At 34.3% G+C, this 20,771-nt stretch overlaps 1 protein-coding gene across 6 annotated transcripts in view; it reads right to left on the bottom strand.

The window, feature by feature from the left end:
• CCDC178 (coiled-coil domain containing 178) overlaps nt 1–20,771 on the bottom strand; it is a 444,107-nt gene that overhangs the window by 387,219 nt on the left and 36,117 nt on the right. For all 6 annotated transcript variants that reach the window (XM_082699591.1, XM_082699596.1, XM_082699595.1 and 3 more), the window contains 2 exons: nt 10,961–11,050; nt 2,089–2,228 (listed from right to left, as the gene is read on the bottom strand). In XM_082699591.1, the coding sequence (XP_082555717.1) occupies nt 2,089–2,228; nt 10,961–11,050 (230 nt within the window). The remainder of the gene's footprint in view (nt 1–2,088; nt 2,229–10,960; nt 11,051–20,771) is intronic.

The following is a 20,771-nucleotide window of genomic DNA, read 5'->3' as shown; positions in this document are numbered from 1 at the left end:
TTTTTAAATTTTTTTAATTTTTTTCTTTCTTTCTTTCTTTTTTTTTTTTAAAGATTTTTTATTTGAGAGGGAGGGATAGAGACTGCACACACGGGGGTAGAGGTGGAGGGAGAGAGAGAATCTTAAGCACACACTGTGCTGAGCACAGCACAGCATAGCCCAACATGGGGCTGAATCTCAGGACCCTGAGATCAGGACCTGAGCTGAAACCAAGTCAAATGCTTAACCAACTGCACCACCCAGATGCCCCTAGAAAACAGCAGATGTTTAATAAATGGAGCTATTACTGTATTGGGTGGATAGGTGTCTCAGATATATGTAGAAAAAAAAGGTTCTGCTTCAGGTCCTCATTTGTTTTTCCATTTATTGAGCGCCTACTATCTATCAGGCTCTAAGCCAAGAGAAAGTCACTCTGATGCTGGTCTTTATAAGGCTCTTCTTGTTTATTCAGCCAGCTCATTTTCATAACACAATTACATCAGAAAGGCTCCTTTTTTTTTTTCAGTTATCCTGAAGCTATAAAATAGTTTATTTTGTGAATTATTTTATCTAAGGCAATCTTTTAGTTGACCTATTATCCATAGTATTTAACAGTTTATCAACTCCTCAGAATCCCAATTGGGACTGGGTAAAAAACACAGGTTTTGATAAAAGACAGTGGGTTCAAATCCCAATTCTATCTTGTGATCTTGAACAAGTTTCCCAACTATTTAAGTTGTTATTTCCCCATCTAACAGTTAGATAAAAGAATAACCATTTAAGGGGCATGTGGGTGGTTCAGTTGGTTAAACATCTGCCTTCAGCTCAGGTCATAATCCCAGCATCCTATGGATAATAGGTCAACTAAAATCTTAAAAAAAAAAAAAAAAGAAAGAAAAGAAAAAGAAAAAGCATTTAAAAATAGTTTTGAGCAATTATAATTGTTAATATAGCTGTGATAATCATAGCTATTAGAATTATTAAAAACCTATAAATCTATTTTCATTATTTAAAAAACATGCCTAATCATTAAGTTAAGAATGTGTGAGACATATAGAATATCATATTAATAAAGATTAATTCTCTTCTACCTACTGAACAATATTTCTCAAGGCCCAGGACATCATCAGACCTATGACCCACAAAGCATTTTCTGAAAAGGTATGCTGATTTGGAGAAACAAAAAAGAAACAAAGATAAATATAATAAATATAAATAAATGTAATACTAATATAAAATGATATAAATATTATAGAAACAACAATAGCTAATATATATTGAGTGCATATCATATGCTGGCATTATGTCCAACACAATGTCGTTATCTCCATTTTTATCTGGAGTCCTAGAATACATGGCTCTGAAGTCTGAAATTTTAAGGATTGTACTTTAATGCCTCTTGAAGGAGACATCACCCTACCACAAGCATCACGACAATTCCATCAAAACTTTCTCAGAGCCAGATCCAATAATTGTGGTGAGGAAAGAGAAGGAGCTCAAACTTATCCTCCTGCTCGGGCAATCTGGTTTTGCACTAATTGTTCAGAATAAGCTTAATAAAAGGTCTAAGAAGGTATTTATCATTCCTAAATCATCTGAAGATAACTGAAAGTTACAGTGATCTCAAATTAAAGTCCTTTGAGAATAATAAAGGCAAATAATTTAAAAGAACAGGAAGAATCATTACATTCTCCCTCAACAAGACCTATTAAGTATTTCTTCAGAACAAAATAAGTCATTAAAAAGGGCACGCTGTCCTTTTACATACCAATTTCCTCAGCTAATCATCTAATCAGTTTAGTGTCCCTAAAAACGATGTAAATACTATTTAATTTACTAGTCAAGTTGGCTTATGGAAATTACTACTTAGCATTATTGCCTCCGGATAAGGAATAAACAGGTAGGGAAAATGATCTATTTAGTAAGGTTGTTTCACTTTTATGAAGTGAGACTATCAAAAACATGTCTAGATTAGTAAATTACACAACTGAGCCAAGATTCTATAAAATATTTCAAATATCATTAAAAAAATAACTCCCTGGGTTCTTTAAATAACAGCCCTTACAGGACTTATAGAGCTTACAAAAATGTTAGCATTTTAAATCTTACCCGTTTCAAATGTTCTTGTATTTTAGATTCCAAATCTTCAATGTGTGAAATCATTTTGTTGACACATGGTGCCGGGATGTTTACTGAAGCACAGCTTTGACGTCGACATGGGTAGCTAAAGTAAATGCCTTTATTCACCCCTTAAAAACAAAGCAGACAAGAATTAGTTTCGAGTTACATGCAAAATAGTAAACTGTGATGTTCAGAATATGTAAAAAATATTCTGCTTTATTAATATTAATGCCTTTTAACTTTCTTTAATAAACAAATCAATAAATATTTCAGAAAATAATAGAATGATGATGATATTAAACTTATATAATTGCATAATGTGATCCATAACATCATCAACTAAACACTGAAAGCAACTAATGAAAAAAGGCAGAAAACAAGTTAATCCAACTGTTTCTAAATAGTTCCTGAATCACTTAAAAAATGACTTTGAAATATATTTTAAATTCTCCCTTCAAAGAGAGTCCACATCTTCCAGTGTAAATAATATCCAACCATTCATGCATTGAAGAAGTTCTTCTTTAAAACCAGCATGAGTTTCTCTTGCTGGAAAAAAAAAAATAAAATAAAAGCAAGTCCCCTTCATCCTTATAATAACCTCATTTTCTACCTTCCATTTCTGAAAATTGGAGTCTCATGCAAAGAGTGATTGATGTTCCCACTACAGCATTCAAGTTGTACTCATCATAAAATCCACTCAGTCCGATGTGCCTCAGTGATTCTAATCCTGGCATGTCCCGAATCAACTGAAGGTTGCAGAAGCACAGCAAAGTTGTCCATGAAACTCCACCAAAGTGCTTACTTGCAATCCTTTTGCCTCTAAGGACTCTATTGGGCTGGATTATAGCAGCAATCACTGATCTTAAATGCAAGACACAAAATAGGCTTGGTGCCTCAGTGAGAACAGTGTGATGTCCTCATTTCAGATGACCTTGAAGAACACAGAACTTATGCTGTTGCCCCAGACTGTGCTTTTCTGTTTCAATGTCAACCCAGAGACAGCAAATTATCTTCAATTAAACAGCAATCTTTTAAATATCTTTTAAATAAAGTCTCATAATACCCCTCCTCCAAAAACAATATCTCTGTAAAAATAGCTTCACTTATGAACAAAAGTGTTTACCTCATCCTATATATTACATATACATGTTTATTTTAACACTTTTTTTTACGAACTAAGAATATGTGCCAATCCTGGAACTATGTTAAGTACTTTTGATTCTACATTTTACTTATTCCTCACAACAATCTTATGAAATGGGATTATTACCTTGATTTCATAGATAAGGACCAAAGGCTTAAGAGAAGTTAAGTTATATAATATGCCTATATCTACAGAGCTGGTAGGTGAGAGAACTGAGACTTGAACTGTATCTCCTTGGCTTTGGAGTAAAAGCTATACCTTGAAGGTTTTTTTATATTTTTAAAAAAGATAGCAAAATAAAGAGAAGCAATCCTAAAACTATATTTCAGGGCAGTTCAAATGTTCTACATTTTCATTTGTTTTTTTTTTTTTCATTTGTTTTTGAATTTTGGTTTTTCTTCAGGACATCAGTCTTGATATTCTAATGTATCTTAGTTTGCTTTGACTATACTCAACACATATATTTGCTATGAACATTTTGTGTGTTATATTCTATCTTTTCTCTTTAGTTCACACATGGATATATATTTTCATCTCCATTATAATCATAGGACTTAAGAACAAGCTGGTGAAAATTACATATTGATCTCCTATCCAAATATCTTGATAAGGGCATGTTGCCCTTCCCTCTAGTAATAAGAAAGTTTTAATACATATTTAACAACCAGGCAGTTGTCCTTATACTCAAAACATTTGTCTTGCTTCATTAAATGTGGAGAAAACAAGGATAGTAATGACTCATTTAACATTTTTCTGCATGTGCTACCCTAAACCTATTATGTGAATACTAATTAATTTCCATAGCACCCTACGGTTTAGGATTAACATTTTACATATGGTAAAGTGGAAAAAATAAAGATACTATGAAGTTAAAATTTGCACTAAAAGTCTATAAAAGACATGACATCATAAGTAGCCAATGCAAAACAGAATTCAGGAGTTACTATCACTGTTTTTTATTCTAATTACAGATGTAGTATAAGTTAAACACTTTTGATTTTAGTCAAACATATTGACAGAACTCCTCTTGGTAAAAAGCCTGTGCACAAATGGTCAGGGTGAATCTATTTTTTCTAAGATTTATCTATTTTGTGGGGAGGGAAGAGTCGGGGAAGGGAGAGAGAGAATTCTCAAGCAGACATCCCAGTAAGTGCAGAGACAGACACAGGGCTCTGACCCCTGGACACTGAGATTAGGACCTGAGCTGAAATCAAGAGTCAGACACTTAATTGACAGCCACCGAGATGTCCCATAGGGTGAGTCTTTAAAGACTGGAGCTCAGGCAAGACTTCCTTCCTCTCTAAACATGTGTCCAACTTTAACTTTCTTGCTCATAATCAATGCCTAAGAAGTAAGTAAGATCTTCCTGGATCTAGGCTACGTTTGAGGTTTGTTGAGGCTCTGCAACTATGGACCAGCTGATTATGTGGGCAAATAAATAAAAATACTATGTTTATAAACTGCCAACTCTCCTTGCTCAGTGAAGATCATCTTTATGTAATTTATTCACCCAGCCTTTCCTTTCTTCTCTCCTGCTTTTAATATGTGGTTCCTTTATGTCTATCATCCTAATTACTGTATCATCCCTTTATTTCAACTCAGCACTCAGGAGAAGACTTCTCTTGACACAGATTTGTTTTTCAAATTCTGTTATCCCTTTTAACATCCTGACTTTCTTTCCAAACGTAGAAAAAGTCAGTGCTCTCAAACTTAGAAATAATTTCTATTCCTTGAAAAGCCTCTGTCTGATTAACAAAAAATACGTTGTTTTTTGTTTGCTTGTTTGTTTGCTTTTACAGAAACAAAGCTTCCCTTAGTTTTTGTTACACACTTGGGGGATCAGGGGTCCGGGGGGGTACCTTTCCATGATATTAGAGTTACTTTGTTTTCATTGAATCTTACAACATTGAAGACACTTATCACTAAATACATAAAATATTATGCATAGACTCTAGAGTCAAGAGATGGCTAAAGACTGCATCTACTCTAACCACTATATAAATGTCTCTGTTCAGTGTTTACCTATCTCCATTCCCTTCAGTCTTTTCAAAATCTGCAATTTCAGTGTATTTAGTTTTGCTTCCCTTAAGTAATCACAAGTCTTCCTATTACTGTGTCTGACCACTTCCTACAACTACTATCTTAGAGTAAATTTTGCTTTGACTAACAATTCTTTTCAAATGAGCAATCTATACCAGCAGGCACAATATTCTCGCATCCTGATCTCTTCTTCAAACTGAAATTGCTATGCAAGTTACATGGCTCTTTCCTAATGAGGAATTCTTGAATCCTTCAGACATTTGCCTAAACCTAGTTATAGCATTTTCTATCCCTTTATTAGCATTCGGCTGTGTCACACTTATTTATTTCCCCATCCATCTTCCTCATGAAGTTCTGCATTTTTTATGGAGAGAAACTATGTTTAGTGCCTTCAAAAACTGTTGAATGAATGAATGAATGAATGAACACCTCTTTTTTTAATTTTACCATGCTGAAACCTGGCTTCTGTTTTCTCAACTTCATGAAATTTTCATTCACAAACCCCCCATTAAATCAATATTTCCACTACCACTGGTTAAAAAGTAACTAAGATTGAGTCTTCCAAGTCTAGAAAAAATAAGCGAGACAACTGTTTTCAGACACTAGAAAACAGGAAAGCCAGCTTTTGATTCCTGAGGAAGTAAAATTCTTAAGGCTGAGCCCCATAGTCACCATGCTCTCTGCCAAGGGGCAATTTTTCAACTAAAATATAGAGATTTGGGGAAAGAAAAGAGCATGGAAATCCTGCTGAGATAAGGGGCAAAGACTAGTGCCATGGGTAATGGAAACAGAATCTTCAGGGCAGGAAGCTGAAAAGGACACAGCCGTGCAGAGAAGAGCTCGCAGAAGTCCGTATGAGTGCTCTCTGCATCTGTAGATAAGGGCTAGACTGTTTTTGCATCCAGAGAAAAATTACCTGAAGGTTAACAGAGAACATGTGCCATGGGATTGAGAAAGGAACAAAAACACTAGAGTTTGAATGGTGTTAGTAAAAGAATAACAGACACATAAACCAGTGGAACAGAGTAGAGAGCCCAGATATGGACCTGCAGCTCTATGGTCAAATAGTCTTCAACAAAGCAGGAAAAAACATCCATTGTTAAAAAGACAGTCTCTTCAACAAATGGTGCTGGGAAAATTGGATATGTATATAAGCTATGTATATAAGAATGAAACTTGACCATATTCTTACACCATACACAATGATAAACTCGAAATTGATAAAAGACCTCAAAAAAACAAAACAAAACAAAACAAAAACCTCAATGTGAGTCAGGAACCTATCAAAATCCTAGAGGAGAACATAGGCAGTAACTTCTTCAACATTGGCCACAGCAAGTTCTTTCAAGACATGTCTCCAAAGGCAAAGGAAACAATAGCAAAAATGAACTTTGGGGACTTCAAGATCAAAAACTTCTGCATAGCAAACATTCAACAGAACAAAGAGGCAACCCAAGGAATGGGAGAAGATATTTGCAAATGACACTACAGACAAAGGGCTCATATCTAAGATCTATAAAGAACTCCTCAAACTCAACACACACAAAACAGATAATCACGTCAAAAAATGGGCAGAAGACATGAACAGACACTTCTCCAAGGAAGACATACAAATGGCTAACAGACACATGAAAAGTGTTCATCATCATTAGCCATCAGGAAGATTCAAATAAAAACCACATTGAGATACCACCTTACACCAGTTAGAATGGCCAAAATTAGCAAGACAGGAAACAACATGTGTTGGAGAGGATGTGGAGAAAGAGGAACCCTCTTACACTGTTGGTGGGAGGGCAAGTTGGTGCAGCCACTTTGGAGAACAGTGTGGAGATTCCTCAAGAAATTAAAAATAGAGCTTCCCTATGACCCTGCAATTGCACTACTGGGTATTTACCCCAAAGATACAGATGTAGTGAAAAGAAGGGCCATCTGTACCCCAATGTTTATAGCAGCAATGGCCCTGGTCGCCAAACTATGGAAAGAACCAAGATGCCCTTTAATGGACGAATGGATAAGGAAGATGTGGTCATACACTATGGAGTATTATGCCTCCATCAGTAAAAATGAATACCTAACTTTTGTAGCAACATGGACGGGACTGGAAGAGATCATGCTAAGTGAAATAAGTCAAGCAGAGAGAGTCAATTATCACATGGTTTCACTTACTTGTGGGGAATAAGGAATAACATGGAGGACATTGGGAGAAGGATAGGAGAAGTTAGTTGGGGGAAATCAGAGGGGGAGATGAACCATGAGAGACTGTGGACTCTGAGAAACAAACTGAGGGTTTTGGAGGGAAGAGGGGTGGAAGGTAGGGTGAGCCTGGTGGTAGATATTATGAAGGGCATGTATTGCATGGAGCACTGAGTGTGGTGCATAAAACAATAAATCTTGGTTACTTAAAAAAAAAATAATAATATTGGTGAGGGATGGGGAGAAAAACCTTAGAACTCCAGTACTGACTTTATATAGAGATTTCATCAGTGCCTCAAAAACACTCTCTGTCTTACAGCTTAGAAGGAAGGAAGGTACATTAGAGTTAGAGCTCCTCTAGACCCACCCAAAAAAGCTTAAAATCAAGCTATAATATAATATATGCAGGAGACAGAATTTAGCCAAATTAGAGGGGACTGGTAAATTTTGTGTGTGTGTGTGTGTGTGTGTGTGTGTGTGTGTGTGTGTATGTGTACGCACATATATTATAGAGATAGTTCTCTATAATCTGTATATAGATATGTATCTATATATAGATTTATATATCTGAACTTTTTTTTTTAAGATTTTATTTATTTGACAGAGAGATCACAAGTAGGCACAGAGAGAGAGAGAGAGAGAGAGAGAGAAAGAGAGAGAGGAGGAAGCAGGCTCCCTGCCGAGCAGAGAGCCCAATGTGGGACTTGATCCCAGAACTCTGAGATCATAACCTGAGCAGAAGGCAGAAGTTTAACCCACTGAGCGTCCCAGGCGCCCTATATATCTGAACTTTTGCATAAAACCAACCATATACTACTTTTAGGTTGACCAAATGATTGACTGAGCTGCCTGCTAGGAAAAGAATCAATTTCTTTCAGAGAAAGATTACAGAATCTAGAGTCTTCACAATGTACTACACAAATATTCAGTATTAAATCATACAAAGAAACAGGAAATTGTGTTTTTAAAAGTTTAGAAAAAATGTTAGGAATCCCAGAAGTTATTCTATATACTGCAAGGATTTTTTTTTTTAATATATAGCAAGGATTTTAAAGTAGATATTACAAAGATGTTCAAAAAGGTAAAGAAAAAAATATGTTCAAGTAATTAAAGGAAAATATGGCCTTAATAAGTGAACATAAGAGGAGTGGTAGTATAAAAACGAAAAATGAAAATGAACTAAATGATAATTATAGAACTGCAAATAAGAAAATCTAAATTAACAAATAAATTGGTTAGACTTAAAAACCAAAGGGTATGGTAAAGACTCAGTGCATGTGTAGATGAATTGAAAGAAATTACCCAATCTAAAGAACAGAAAGAAAAATGAAAAAAGAATAGATCCTAAAAAAAACTGTGTGACAATGATCATATAATCTAACGTGTGTAAGGTTCAGGTTCCTCAAAAACAAGAAATCTGGAGTGAAAAATATTTGTGGAAATAACAGCCACATTATATCACAATTTGATGAAAAACATTTACATATCCAAGAAACTCAGCAAATCCCAAACAATTAAAATATCAAGAGAACTAACTATATCTAGAAATATCACAGTCCAATTACTGAAAACCAAAAATAAAAAGGAATTATTTAAAGTAGCCAGAGAACAAAAGGGAACATGACATAAGGAGAACATGGATATGAATAACTGCTACATTTCTCATCAGAAAAAAAAATGCAAGCCACAATATAACAGAAAAATATCTTTAAAATGCAGGCAGGCAGGCAGGAAGGCAGGAAGACAGAAAGGAAGGAAGAAAGGAAGGGAAGGAGGAGATACATTAAGGAAAAAAAATAATAAATTAGACTTCATAAAAGACAAAACATTCAACCCCTTAAAAAGATATTTAAATGAATGAAAAGACAAGCAAGAGAATGGAAGGAAACATGATTGCAAAGTTAGAACATGATTGGAGAATCCCATTCCAGGGAGAAGGGCTGGGGGTTGAATCAACTGCCAAAGTCAAATGGTAAAGAAGACTCCATAAAATCCCCAAACATGATTGCAAAGTTAGAACATGATTGGAGAATCCCATTCCAGGGAGAAGGGCTGGGGGTTGAATCAACTGCCAAAGTCAAATGGTAAAGAAGACTCCATAAAATCCCCAAAGGACAGGGTTTGGAGAGCTTCCAGGTTGGTGAACACATGAATATTTGGGGAGAGTGCAAACTCAAAGAGGGCATCAAAAAATCTGTACCCTTCCCCCCACTTTATTCTATACATCTCTTCAATCTAGCTGTTCCTGAGTTATATCCTTTTCTAATAAACCAGTAATCTAGTAAGTAAAAATATTTTTCTGAGTTATGGAAGCCATTCTAGCAAACCCAAGGAGGGGTGTTCATTGGAACTTCTAATCTATAGTTGGTCAGAAGCACAGATGATAACCTGGGCCTTTGATTGGCCTCTGCAGTAGCACTAAGCCCTTAACCTCTGGGAACTGACTCTATTTCCAGGTACAAAGTGTCAGAACTGAGTTGAATTGTAGGACCCTAGCTCATGTCCAAGAATTGCTTGGTAGTGGGGAGACCTCACGCTCACACATTGGAATTGGGTATAGAACCTTTTTAATTACTTTGTGCTATCTTTGTTATTACTCTATATAGCCACTCTTTAGCCACTCTTTACTGTTGTGTTGTACTAATTGGTTTGTAGTTATATTTTATCTGAACTGCAAGATTATACACTCTATATAAAGAGAATTTCTTAAATGACTCTATAGTCTACTAGTACTATATACTCCCCAGTGCCTTGAATTAACTGTTTCATAAACCAATCATTTGATATTTTACAAAGCTTGTCCCAAATTATGGAAATAAACCCTAAGCCAGATTATTAAAATTCTAATCAACATTTCTGCTGGAGAGAAAAAAATAAAGAATCAGAATGTCACCTTATCCCAATTTTATCCGTCAAACTGAAAATCTCCAGAGCAGAAGTTTATCAAAATCAAGATTAGAATTTTTTGATTAACATAGAGTTCTTCACCAAAACAAGCTGAAAAGAAATAAGCATGAACCCCTATAGATGAAATCCATGCATTTTGTCATCTTTCTACCTCTTTCCACATACAATATCAGAACCACTTGTAAGAGCAAAAGCAAGTATTTTATGGATTCTTAATTCTGGATTTCATGCCATGAAAATATTAGTCCTTTCTTTTTTTGTCTAAGAAACAAATCCTCAATGAACTGAAAAGGATCTAGGATCTGCTAGTCTTAATATAAGCAATAAAGAAAATGCTTATTTTAAAAATTCAACATTTCTGAAATTATAAACAATTCTTATAGCCTAAATACAATGAATAGAACATTATTAGTAAAATAGATTATATTATATTCTTAATATTATATTACTATGTAAACTATTAGTGATATTTATGATTCATTTCTTAATAAAAATATATTACAGACATCAGAAATGAATGCACAAATGTAAATATAGCTTACAAAGATAACTACATAACTTACATTCAGTCCTTACCTTCAGTATTTGTCATTTTATTTTCATGAAAAATCTCAGTGTCTTCCTTAGGGGCACCAAAAAGAACCAAAGCTTGTGACGTGGCATTGTCTTTTAAAAAGAAAACAAAAATCACAGTGAGCAGTTAATATAAATTTTTAAATAAGCAAAATAATGCATAAAACTATGTTGTTAAAGTATTGTCCTTTCAAAAGCGACTATAATTCAAATATTAACCAAACCCCACTGAAGAATATATTTAGATGTTTTCTCTGGTACTTCAATTGGGTTAACTCTCAAAAGAAGGTATTCAAAATAGCACTCATCTATTAAAAGCAAACACTGAGAGACTGTCCAAAGTGACATCACCAAAAAAATGGAGCATGAGACTGTAGTTCCCATCCTACAATGAAGCTCAATAATTAAATGGTTATGAACAAACAAAAATAGTTCTGGGAGAGCTCAGGAATTCATTCAACAAACTTCAGCAACACAATGGAACAAAAAAGCTTGTGTATAACCTCATAAATAGGAAGGGAGGACAGTTTCATTTTGACTGCATCATCCCTTTCACCAGACCAACACTGCTCAGCACCAAGAGAGAACACTCAGCTTGAAATAGTTCCCCTCCTGGGAAAGGGAGAACAGGGTGAAAGAAACAGCTTCCCCACACTTTTGGACACTGCTCAAAGGACCTGCTCTGGTTTCATCTTACTAAGAGACAGGCAAAAGCAAGACCTATGGAAATGCTTTGAACAAGGAAAAAGGGCAGAGGCTACCAATATAGTCATACAAAGAACGTGATCAGAATTCCCAGTGGCCTGCTCTGTGGAGGACCCCGTGAGGTTTGCCAGCACAGTTTTCCTTCTAATATGAAAGAGAAAGAAAGTGTTACCCAGACAAACCAAAGTGAGGAAGTTCATCACCAACAGACCTGCCTTACAAGTATGCTGGAAGGAGCACTTCAAGCTATAATGAAAAGACTTTAATTAAAATATGAAAATATTTGAAAAAATAAAACATGTCAGTAAAAATAAGTATATGTCAATTTCAGAATACTCCAATACTACAATAATAGAGGTGTGCTAATCACTTACTCTAGTATATAGATTAAAGAAATATGAAAAATAGCTATAGCTTCAATAACTTACTAATAAATGCACAATATAAAAAGATGTAAATTGTGACATCAGAAACATAAAAAGGAAAGAATAAAAGGGTAGAGGTTTTTGTATATGATTGAAGTTGTTATCTGTTTAAAGTATACTATTATAACTACAAAATGTTTTATGTAAGCCTTAAGGTAACCAAAAAGCAAAACCTATAGTAGGTATACAAGAGAAGAAGGGAATCAGAGTATACCACTATGGAAAACCAATTCATTAAGAAAGAAAGAGAGAAAGAAATGAACAAAAGAAGTATAAAACAGACAGCAAATAATCAACAAAAGTCCTTAACTACCAATAATCATTTTAAACATAAATGGATTAAGTTCTTCAAACAAATAGCATAGAGTGGCTGAATGGATTTTTTTTTTTTTAAAAAAAGACCCAACTATATGTTACTAAAAAGTCATTTTAGCTTTACTTAGAATGAGGGGATGGAAAAATATATTCCATGCAAATGGAAACAGAGATTAGAGGTAGCTATACTTCTATCAGACAAAATAATCTCATGTTTAATAGCATGAAAAAGGGCTTGCTTCCACAGCACATATACTAAAATTGCAACGATGCAGAGAAGATTAGCATTGCCCCTGTGTGAGGATGGCACACAAATACAATAGCACGAAAAGAATAAAATACTTAGGAATAAATTTAATCAAGATAGTGAAAGATTTATACATCAAAAACTATAAGACACTGATGAAAGAAACTGAAGAACACAAGTAGATGGAGAGATATCTTGTGCTCATAGATCAGCAGAGTAAATTTTGTTAAAATGTCCATTCAATCAAACCCTATAAAAATCCCATGGCATTTCCCACAGAAACAGAAAAAGTTCTTAAAATTCTTATGAATCCACAAAAGATCCTGCAGAGACAAAGTAACCATGAGGAGGGAAAAAAAGAAAAAAGCTGAAGGCATCACAATTCATTATTTCAAACTATATTACGAAGCTATAATAATCAAGAAAGTATGGTACTGGCATAAAAACATACACAAAAATCAGTAGAACAGAACACAGAGCTCAGAAAAAAAAAAACCCATACATATATGATCAACTAATACTTGACAAAGAAGACAGGACAGTCTCTTCCATAAATGGTATTGGGCACCATCTCAATTCCAAATTCCTTATGATCCTTGCTTTAAATTGTCTACCAGGCATTATTTATGTTTTACTTAGATGTCTGGCTAGGACCTTGTCCTGTTCTTTCATTTGGGATTAATTTCTGTCTCCTCATTTTGTCTTCCTCTCTTGTATCTATTTCAGTGTGTTAAAGTCAGTTATGTTTTCTGCTCTTGAAATTACTGACTTTACATAGAAGGGGTCCTAGAATGCTCTGCAGTGCAATATTCCCTGTTCACCAGAACCTGGCACTTCAGCAGAATATCCTATGTGTGGAGTTCATTCCCAGCTGTTGTGCCTGAGTCACTTTTCTGTCAGAGTGTTTGTCTGCACTGACTCTCTGCCTGCTGTGGACTGTCCTTGCTCAATCTGGTGTTAGTGGAACGAACTCAAGTAGGCCAGCTCTGAGCGGGGCAATGATCATAAGGTTACTGGACTTGAGAAAAGAGTGGAAGACATGAATGAGACTCTCAACACAAAGATAAGGTATAACATAGCAGAGAAAAAGGACCCAATAAATGAAATGAAAAAAATACTTGATGAAATGTGGCAGAAGCAGAGGAATGAATTACTACACAGAGTAATAGAAAGTAATCAAGCTGAACAAAAGAGAGAAAAAAGCATTACACAAATTGAAAATAGATTTAGGGAATTCAGTGACTCCATCAAACATAATTAATAATGTTTGTATTATAGGAGTCCCAAAAGAGAAATAAAAGGGGGCAAGAAATTTATTTGAAGAAGTAATAGCGGAAAACATCTGGGAAAGTAAACATATATGCAGATCCAGGAGACACAGAGAACTCCCATCAAAATAATAAAAGCAAACCCACACTGAGAGATAATGTAATTAAACTTACAAAATATAGTGATACAGGAAAAAATCTTAAGAGCACCAACACAGAAGAAGTTACTAACTTTCGAGAGAAAACCTGTAAGGCTAGCAGGAGATGTTTCTTTTTCTTTTTTTTTTTTTTTTAAGATTTTATTTATTTAACAGAGAGAGAGAAATCACAAGTAGGCAGAGAGGCAGGCAGGGGGGGGCGGGGAGGAAGCAGGCTCCCTGAGGAGCAGAGAGCCCGAATAGGGGCTCCATTCCAGGACCCTGGGATCATGACCCGAGCCAAAAGCAGAGGCTTTAACCCACTGAGCCACCCAAGTGCTTCGCAGGAGATGTTTCAATAGAAAATCTGCAAGCCAGAAGGGAATGGTATGATATTCTCAAAGTGCTGAATGAGAAAATCCTGCAGCCAACAATGCTCTATACAGCAATGCATTACTCAGAATAGAAGGAGAAAGAGCGTTTCCCAAACAAAAACTAAAGAGGTTCATGACCACTAAACCACCCTACAAGAAACACTAAAGGGGACTCTTTTAGTGGAAAAGAGAGACCAAAAATCAAAGTATAAAGGAGGAAACACAAATGCAGTGAAAGCAAAAAATTTCTGAAAAAAATCAGTCAAGGAGCTCACAAAGAAAAGGATATAAAATATGACATCATATTCCTAAAACATGGGGAGCAGAGTAGTAAAGAATGGGTTCAAACTTAAGTGTTCATCAACATGATAGAGACTGCTATATGCAGAGGAGGTTATATAAAACCCTAATAGTACCATATATCAAAAACCAGTAATAAAAAGGCAAAGAATAAAGAGAAAGAAATCCAAATATTTCATTAAAGAAAAACAACAAAACATGAAAGAAGATAAGACAAGAAAGATACAGAGAAAAATTTTCAAAAACAACTGCAACTAATAAAATGCCAATAAATACATATCTATCAATAATTACTTTGAATATAAGTAGACTAAACACTCTAATCAAAAGATATAGATTGAGGAATGGAAAAAAAAAAACACAAGACCTATCTATATGCTGCCTATAAGAGACTCATTTTAGACCCGAAGACTTCTGAAGATTGAAAGTGAGGGGATGGAGAAATAATCTGTCATGCAAATGGATGTCAAAACAAAGCTGGAGTAGCAATACTTATTTCACCAAAATAGACTTTAAAACAAATACTGTAACAAGAGACAAAGAAAGATACTACACAGTAATAGAGAGGACAATCCAATAAGAAGATATAACAATTGTAAATATCTATGTACCCAACATAGGAGCACCCAAATACATAAAAGTTAATAAAAAATATAAAGAAACTAATTGATAATAATATAAAGATAGTAGGGTACATTAATACCACACTCACGTCAATGGACAGATCATCTAAACAGAAAATCAACAAGAAAACAATGGCTTTGAGGAACACACTGGAATAGATGGCTTTAACAGATATATTCAGAGCATTCTACCCTAAAACAGGAGAACATACATTCTTTTCAAGTGCACTTGAACATTCTCCAGAATAATTACATAGTAGCCCACAAAACCAGCCCCAACACAATTGAGAAGATTGAAGTCATTCCATGCATCTTTTCTGACCACAAGGCTATGGATCTAAAGTCACCTATAGGCCAATATCCCTGATGAAAAAAAAAAAAAATCAGAAAGGATCACAAATTTGTGGAGGTTATATGACATGTTACTAAACAATGAACACTTCAACCCTGAAATAAAAAACAGAAATAAAAAAGAACATGGAAACGAATGAAAATGAAATCACAATGGCACAAAACCTCTGAGATGCAACAACAGCAGTTCTATTGCTATAGAGGGAAGTTAATAGCAATAACAGGCTTACTTCAAGAAGCAAGGAAAAAAAAATCAAATACACAATTTAAACTTACAAGCTAGTAAAAGAACAACAAACAAAACCTAAAATCAGCAAAAGGAAGGAAAGGATAAACAGTAGAGAGAAAAATGATATAGAAAATAAAAAAGAAAATAGAGCAAATCAATGAAACTAGGAGGTGGTTCTTTGAAAAAATTAATAAAACTGATAAACGTCTAGCCAGACTTGTCAAAAAGAAAAGAGAAAGAACTCAAAGTCACAAATGAGAGAGGAAAAATAACAATCAACACCACAGAAATACAAAAAAATTATAAGAGAATATATGAAAATCTAAATACCAACCAAGTGGACAACCTAGAATATATAAATTCCCAGAAGCATATAAACTACCAAAACTGAAACAGGAAGAAATAGAAAATTTGAAAAGATTGATACCAACAAAGAAATTAAATCAATATCAAAACACTCCAAATGAACGGAAGTCCAGGACCAGATGGGTTCATAGGCAAATTCTACCAACATTTAGAGAAGAGTTTTTTTGTTTTTTAATTTTTTTATTCTTGAGAGGCACAGAGACAGAGAGGCAGAGAAAGAAGCAGGCTCCCCGCTAAGCATGGACCCCGATGCAGGACTCAATCCCAGGACCCAGGGATCATGACAGGAGCAAAAGGCAGACGCTTAACCATCTGAACCTCCCAGGCACCCCTTAAAGAAAAGTTATACCTATTCTTCTCAAACTATTCCAAAAAACAGAAAAGAAAGGAACACTTCTAAATTTATTCTATTAAGGCCAGCATTATCCTGATACCAAAATCGGATAAAAACACCACTAAAAAAGAGAACTATAGGCCAATATCCCTGATGAACATAGATGCAAAATGCTCAATAAAATACTGGGAAACTGAATTCAACAATACATTAAAAAGAAAATTTACCATAATCAGAGAGGATTTATTTTCAGGATGCAAAGGAGAAGGATAACACTCATATGATCATTTCAGCAGAAGCAGGAAAACCATTTGACAAAGTACAACATCCAGTCATGATTAAAACCTTCAACAAGGTAGGTTTAGAAGGAACACACCTCAACATCATAAAGGCCATATATGAAAAACCCACAGCAAACATCATCCTTAATGGGGAAAAAACAGAGCTTCCCCCTAAGGACAGGAACAACATAAGGATATCCACTCTCACCACTTCTATTCAACACAGTATTTAAAGTCCTAGCCATAATAACTAGTCAGTAAAGTCTCAGGAAAAAAATCATAATTGATGTACAAAATCAATGTAGAGAAATCTGTTGCATTTCTATACACCAATAATAAAGCAACAGAAAGAGAAAAATTAAGAAAACAATCCCATTTACAAGCGCACCAAAACACAAGCAGTAACTTCTTTAACATCAGCTGTAGCAACTTTTTTCTACATATTTCTCCTGCAGAAAGAGAAACAAAAGCAAAAATAAACTATTGGGAGAACATCAAAATGAAAAGCTTCTGCACAGCAAAGGAAATCATCAACAAAACTAAAAGGCAACTACTGAATGGGAGAAGATATTTACTAATGATATATCTGATAAAATCTTAGTATGCAAAATATATAAAGATCTAATAAATCTCAACACCCAAAAAATAAATGATCCAATTAAAAAATGGACAGAAAACACGAACAGATTTTTCTCCAGACATACAGATGGCCAAGAAATGCATGAAAAGATGATTGGTATCACTCATCACCAAGGAAATGCAAATCAAACCTACAGTGAGATATCACCTCACACCTGTCAGAATGGCTAATATCAAAAACACAAGAAACAACAGGTTTTGGCGAAGATACGGAGAAAAAGGAACCCTCATGCACTGCTGGTGGGAATGCAAACTGGTCAGCAACTGCGTAAAAGAGTATAGAAGTTTCTCAAAAAGTTAAAAATAGAACTACCCTACAATCCAGCAATTGCACTACTGGCAATTTACCCAAAGAAGACAAAAACACTAATTTAAAGAGACACACATGTCCCTGTGCTTACAGAAGCATTATTTACAATAGTTAAGATTTGGAAGCAGCCAAATTGTCCATCAACTGATGAATGGATATAGAAGATGAGATATATATTCAGTCATAAATACCATATTTTAATACTATTACCATATTATAATACTATTATCATATTATAATAATATTATCATATTATAATACTATTCAGCCCTAAAAATAACAAAATCTTGCCATTTGCAACAACATGGATGGATCTAGAGAGTATAATCCTAAGAAAATAAGTCAGTCAGAAAAACACAAATACCATATTATTTCCCTCATATGCAGAATTTAAGAAACAAAACGAATGAGGTAAGGGAAAAAGAGAGAGACAAACAAACTCTCAATTATGGAGAACAAACTGATGGTTATCAGAGAAGATTGGAGGGATTAAATAAGTGATGAAGATTAAGGAGGGCGCTTGTGAGGAGTACCGAATGATACATGGAATTGTTGAATCACTATATTGTACACCTGAAACTACATAAGGTTATACATAAAATAAAAGTTACACTTAAATAAAAACAAACCAAAGAAGATTTATCACTTTAATAAATAAAGAGAGCTAGGAAAACTAGATACTCACATGCAAAGGAATGAGATCAGACACCTGTCTTACACAATTCACAACAATGAACTTGAATGGATTAAACACTTAAATGCAAGATCTGAAACCACAAAACTCCTTAAAGAATATGTACAGAAAAAATTCCTTGACGTTGGAATTGACATCTTCTAAGGATACTTTCAATATGACACCAAAAACCAAAAGCACAACCAATTAAAACTAAAATCTTAAAAGATGCATACAAACACACACACACACACACACACACACACACACACACACACTATAATGAAAAGGCAACCTATAGAATGGGAGAAATTATTTACATACCATCTATCTGATAAGTCATTCATATCCAAAGTGTATAAGGAAACATACAATTCAATAACATAACAACAAATAATTCAGTTTTAAAATGGCAAAGGTCCTGAGTAGACATTGGTCCAAAGAAGACATACAAATGGACAACAAGTACAAGACAAAGTATTCAACATCACTAATCATCAGGGATACACAAATCACCACCAGCAGATACCATCTCGTATCTGTTACAGCGGCTATTATCAAAAAGACAAGAGACACCAAATGTAGAGATAAGAGAAATCCTCATGCAGTGTTGGTGCAAATATAAATTTATACCGTATAGCCATTACAGAAAACAGTATGAAGAAATGAAAAACAGAACTTCTATGTGATGTAGCGATCCCATTTCTGGGTATATATCTAAAGGAAATGAAATCACCATCTCAAAGAGTTATCAGTACCCTCATGTTCACTGCAGCTTATCACAATAGCAGCTGAAGTGCCCATATATAGATATATATACACAATTCACATATACTATATGTAGATACTATGTGTGTGTGTGTGTGTGTGTGTATAAATGCAATGCGATATTGTTCAACTACAAAAAAGAAGGAAATCCTGCCATTTGAAACAATATGAGTGTTCCATATATTTTTTTTTAAATATAATTTTTTATTTTTTATAAACATATATTTTTATCCCCAGGGGTACAGGTCTGTGAATCACCAGGTTTACACACTTCACAGCACTCACCAAAGCACATACCCTCCCCAAAAACAACTTTATTCATGACATATATTAAAAAAAAAAACCTCCCACCCCCTGGAAATGAGCTAAAAAAATAAACAAAATCCACCTCCCACCTCCCTTTTCCCACTTCCTCCCATTCCCTCCAAATAAAAGGGGGGAAAAGGCAAAGGAAAACAAAACAAAACAAAACAAAAAACTGAAAAACAAAAAAGGAAATTAAGGGAATTATGCTGAGTAAAATAAGACAAAGACAAAACCAAATGATCTCATTTATACAGAGTATCTAAAAAAGCCACCATACTCATAGAAACAGAGTAGAACAGCAGTTGCCAGGGGCTGGAAAGTGGGGGAAATGAGATGTTGAGTCAAAGGGAACAAACTTCCAGTTATAAGAAGAATAAATTTTAGAGAAATAGTATACAGCAAAGTGATTATAAATAACTAAGTTGCTATGAAAGATTCTACATGTTCTCACCATAACAGCAATAAAATATGGTATGTAAATTTAAGTATGTGTTCAATAATCTTTTTTTATTTTTTAAATTTATTTAATCTTAAATAAATTTAAGTACGTGTTCAATAATCTTACTGTGGTAAACATTTCCCAATATGCACATGTATCATATCATCATATTGTATAAGCTACATTTACACAATGATATAATAATAAATAGCTGGAAAATGAAAGCAAACAGCAAACAGATATATCATTACATGATGATACAGAAAGTAATCCAAGGTACACTGTTAAATAAAAAACAGGAAAACAAAAATTTATATATGCTTCATCATCATCTTTTGTTTTCTAAAGAGATGTATGGGTTGATAGGTATTTGTAGATGCAATTAGGATTGGTTAACTTTGAACAGAGGGAATATAGAGACAAATGAAACATTTGTATTTTATTTTACAATCTCTGAAGTGTTTAAAAATTCTCAAAGAATATATTATTTGTTTGACAGTTTCTTATAAAATTAAATAGCTCTACAATGCAAAAACAGTGGTAAACTTTAACAGAAATGTAAAATCACACAAAAAAATTTATCTGAGAATATCTGTGATATCTTTACTCCCAACAGTGGAAATTGGAAACAACCTAAATGCACATCACTAGAAAATTAAATTTCAAAAAATACAGGGTAGTTATGCAATAGTATAATGCTAAGCAGTTTAAAAAAAAAAGAACT

This window comes from Mustela nivalis (genome assembly GCF_964662115.1).
Source record: "Mustela nivalis genome assembly, chromosome: 14".
Lineage (NCBI taxonomy): Eukaryota > Metazoa > Chordata > Mammalia > Carnivora > Mustelidae > Mustela > Mustela nivalis.
This window is presented reverse-complemented; position numbering and strand designations above follow the sequence as displayed.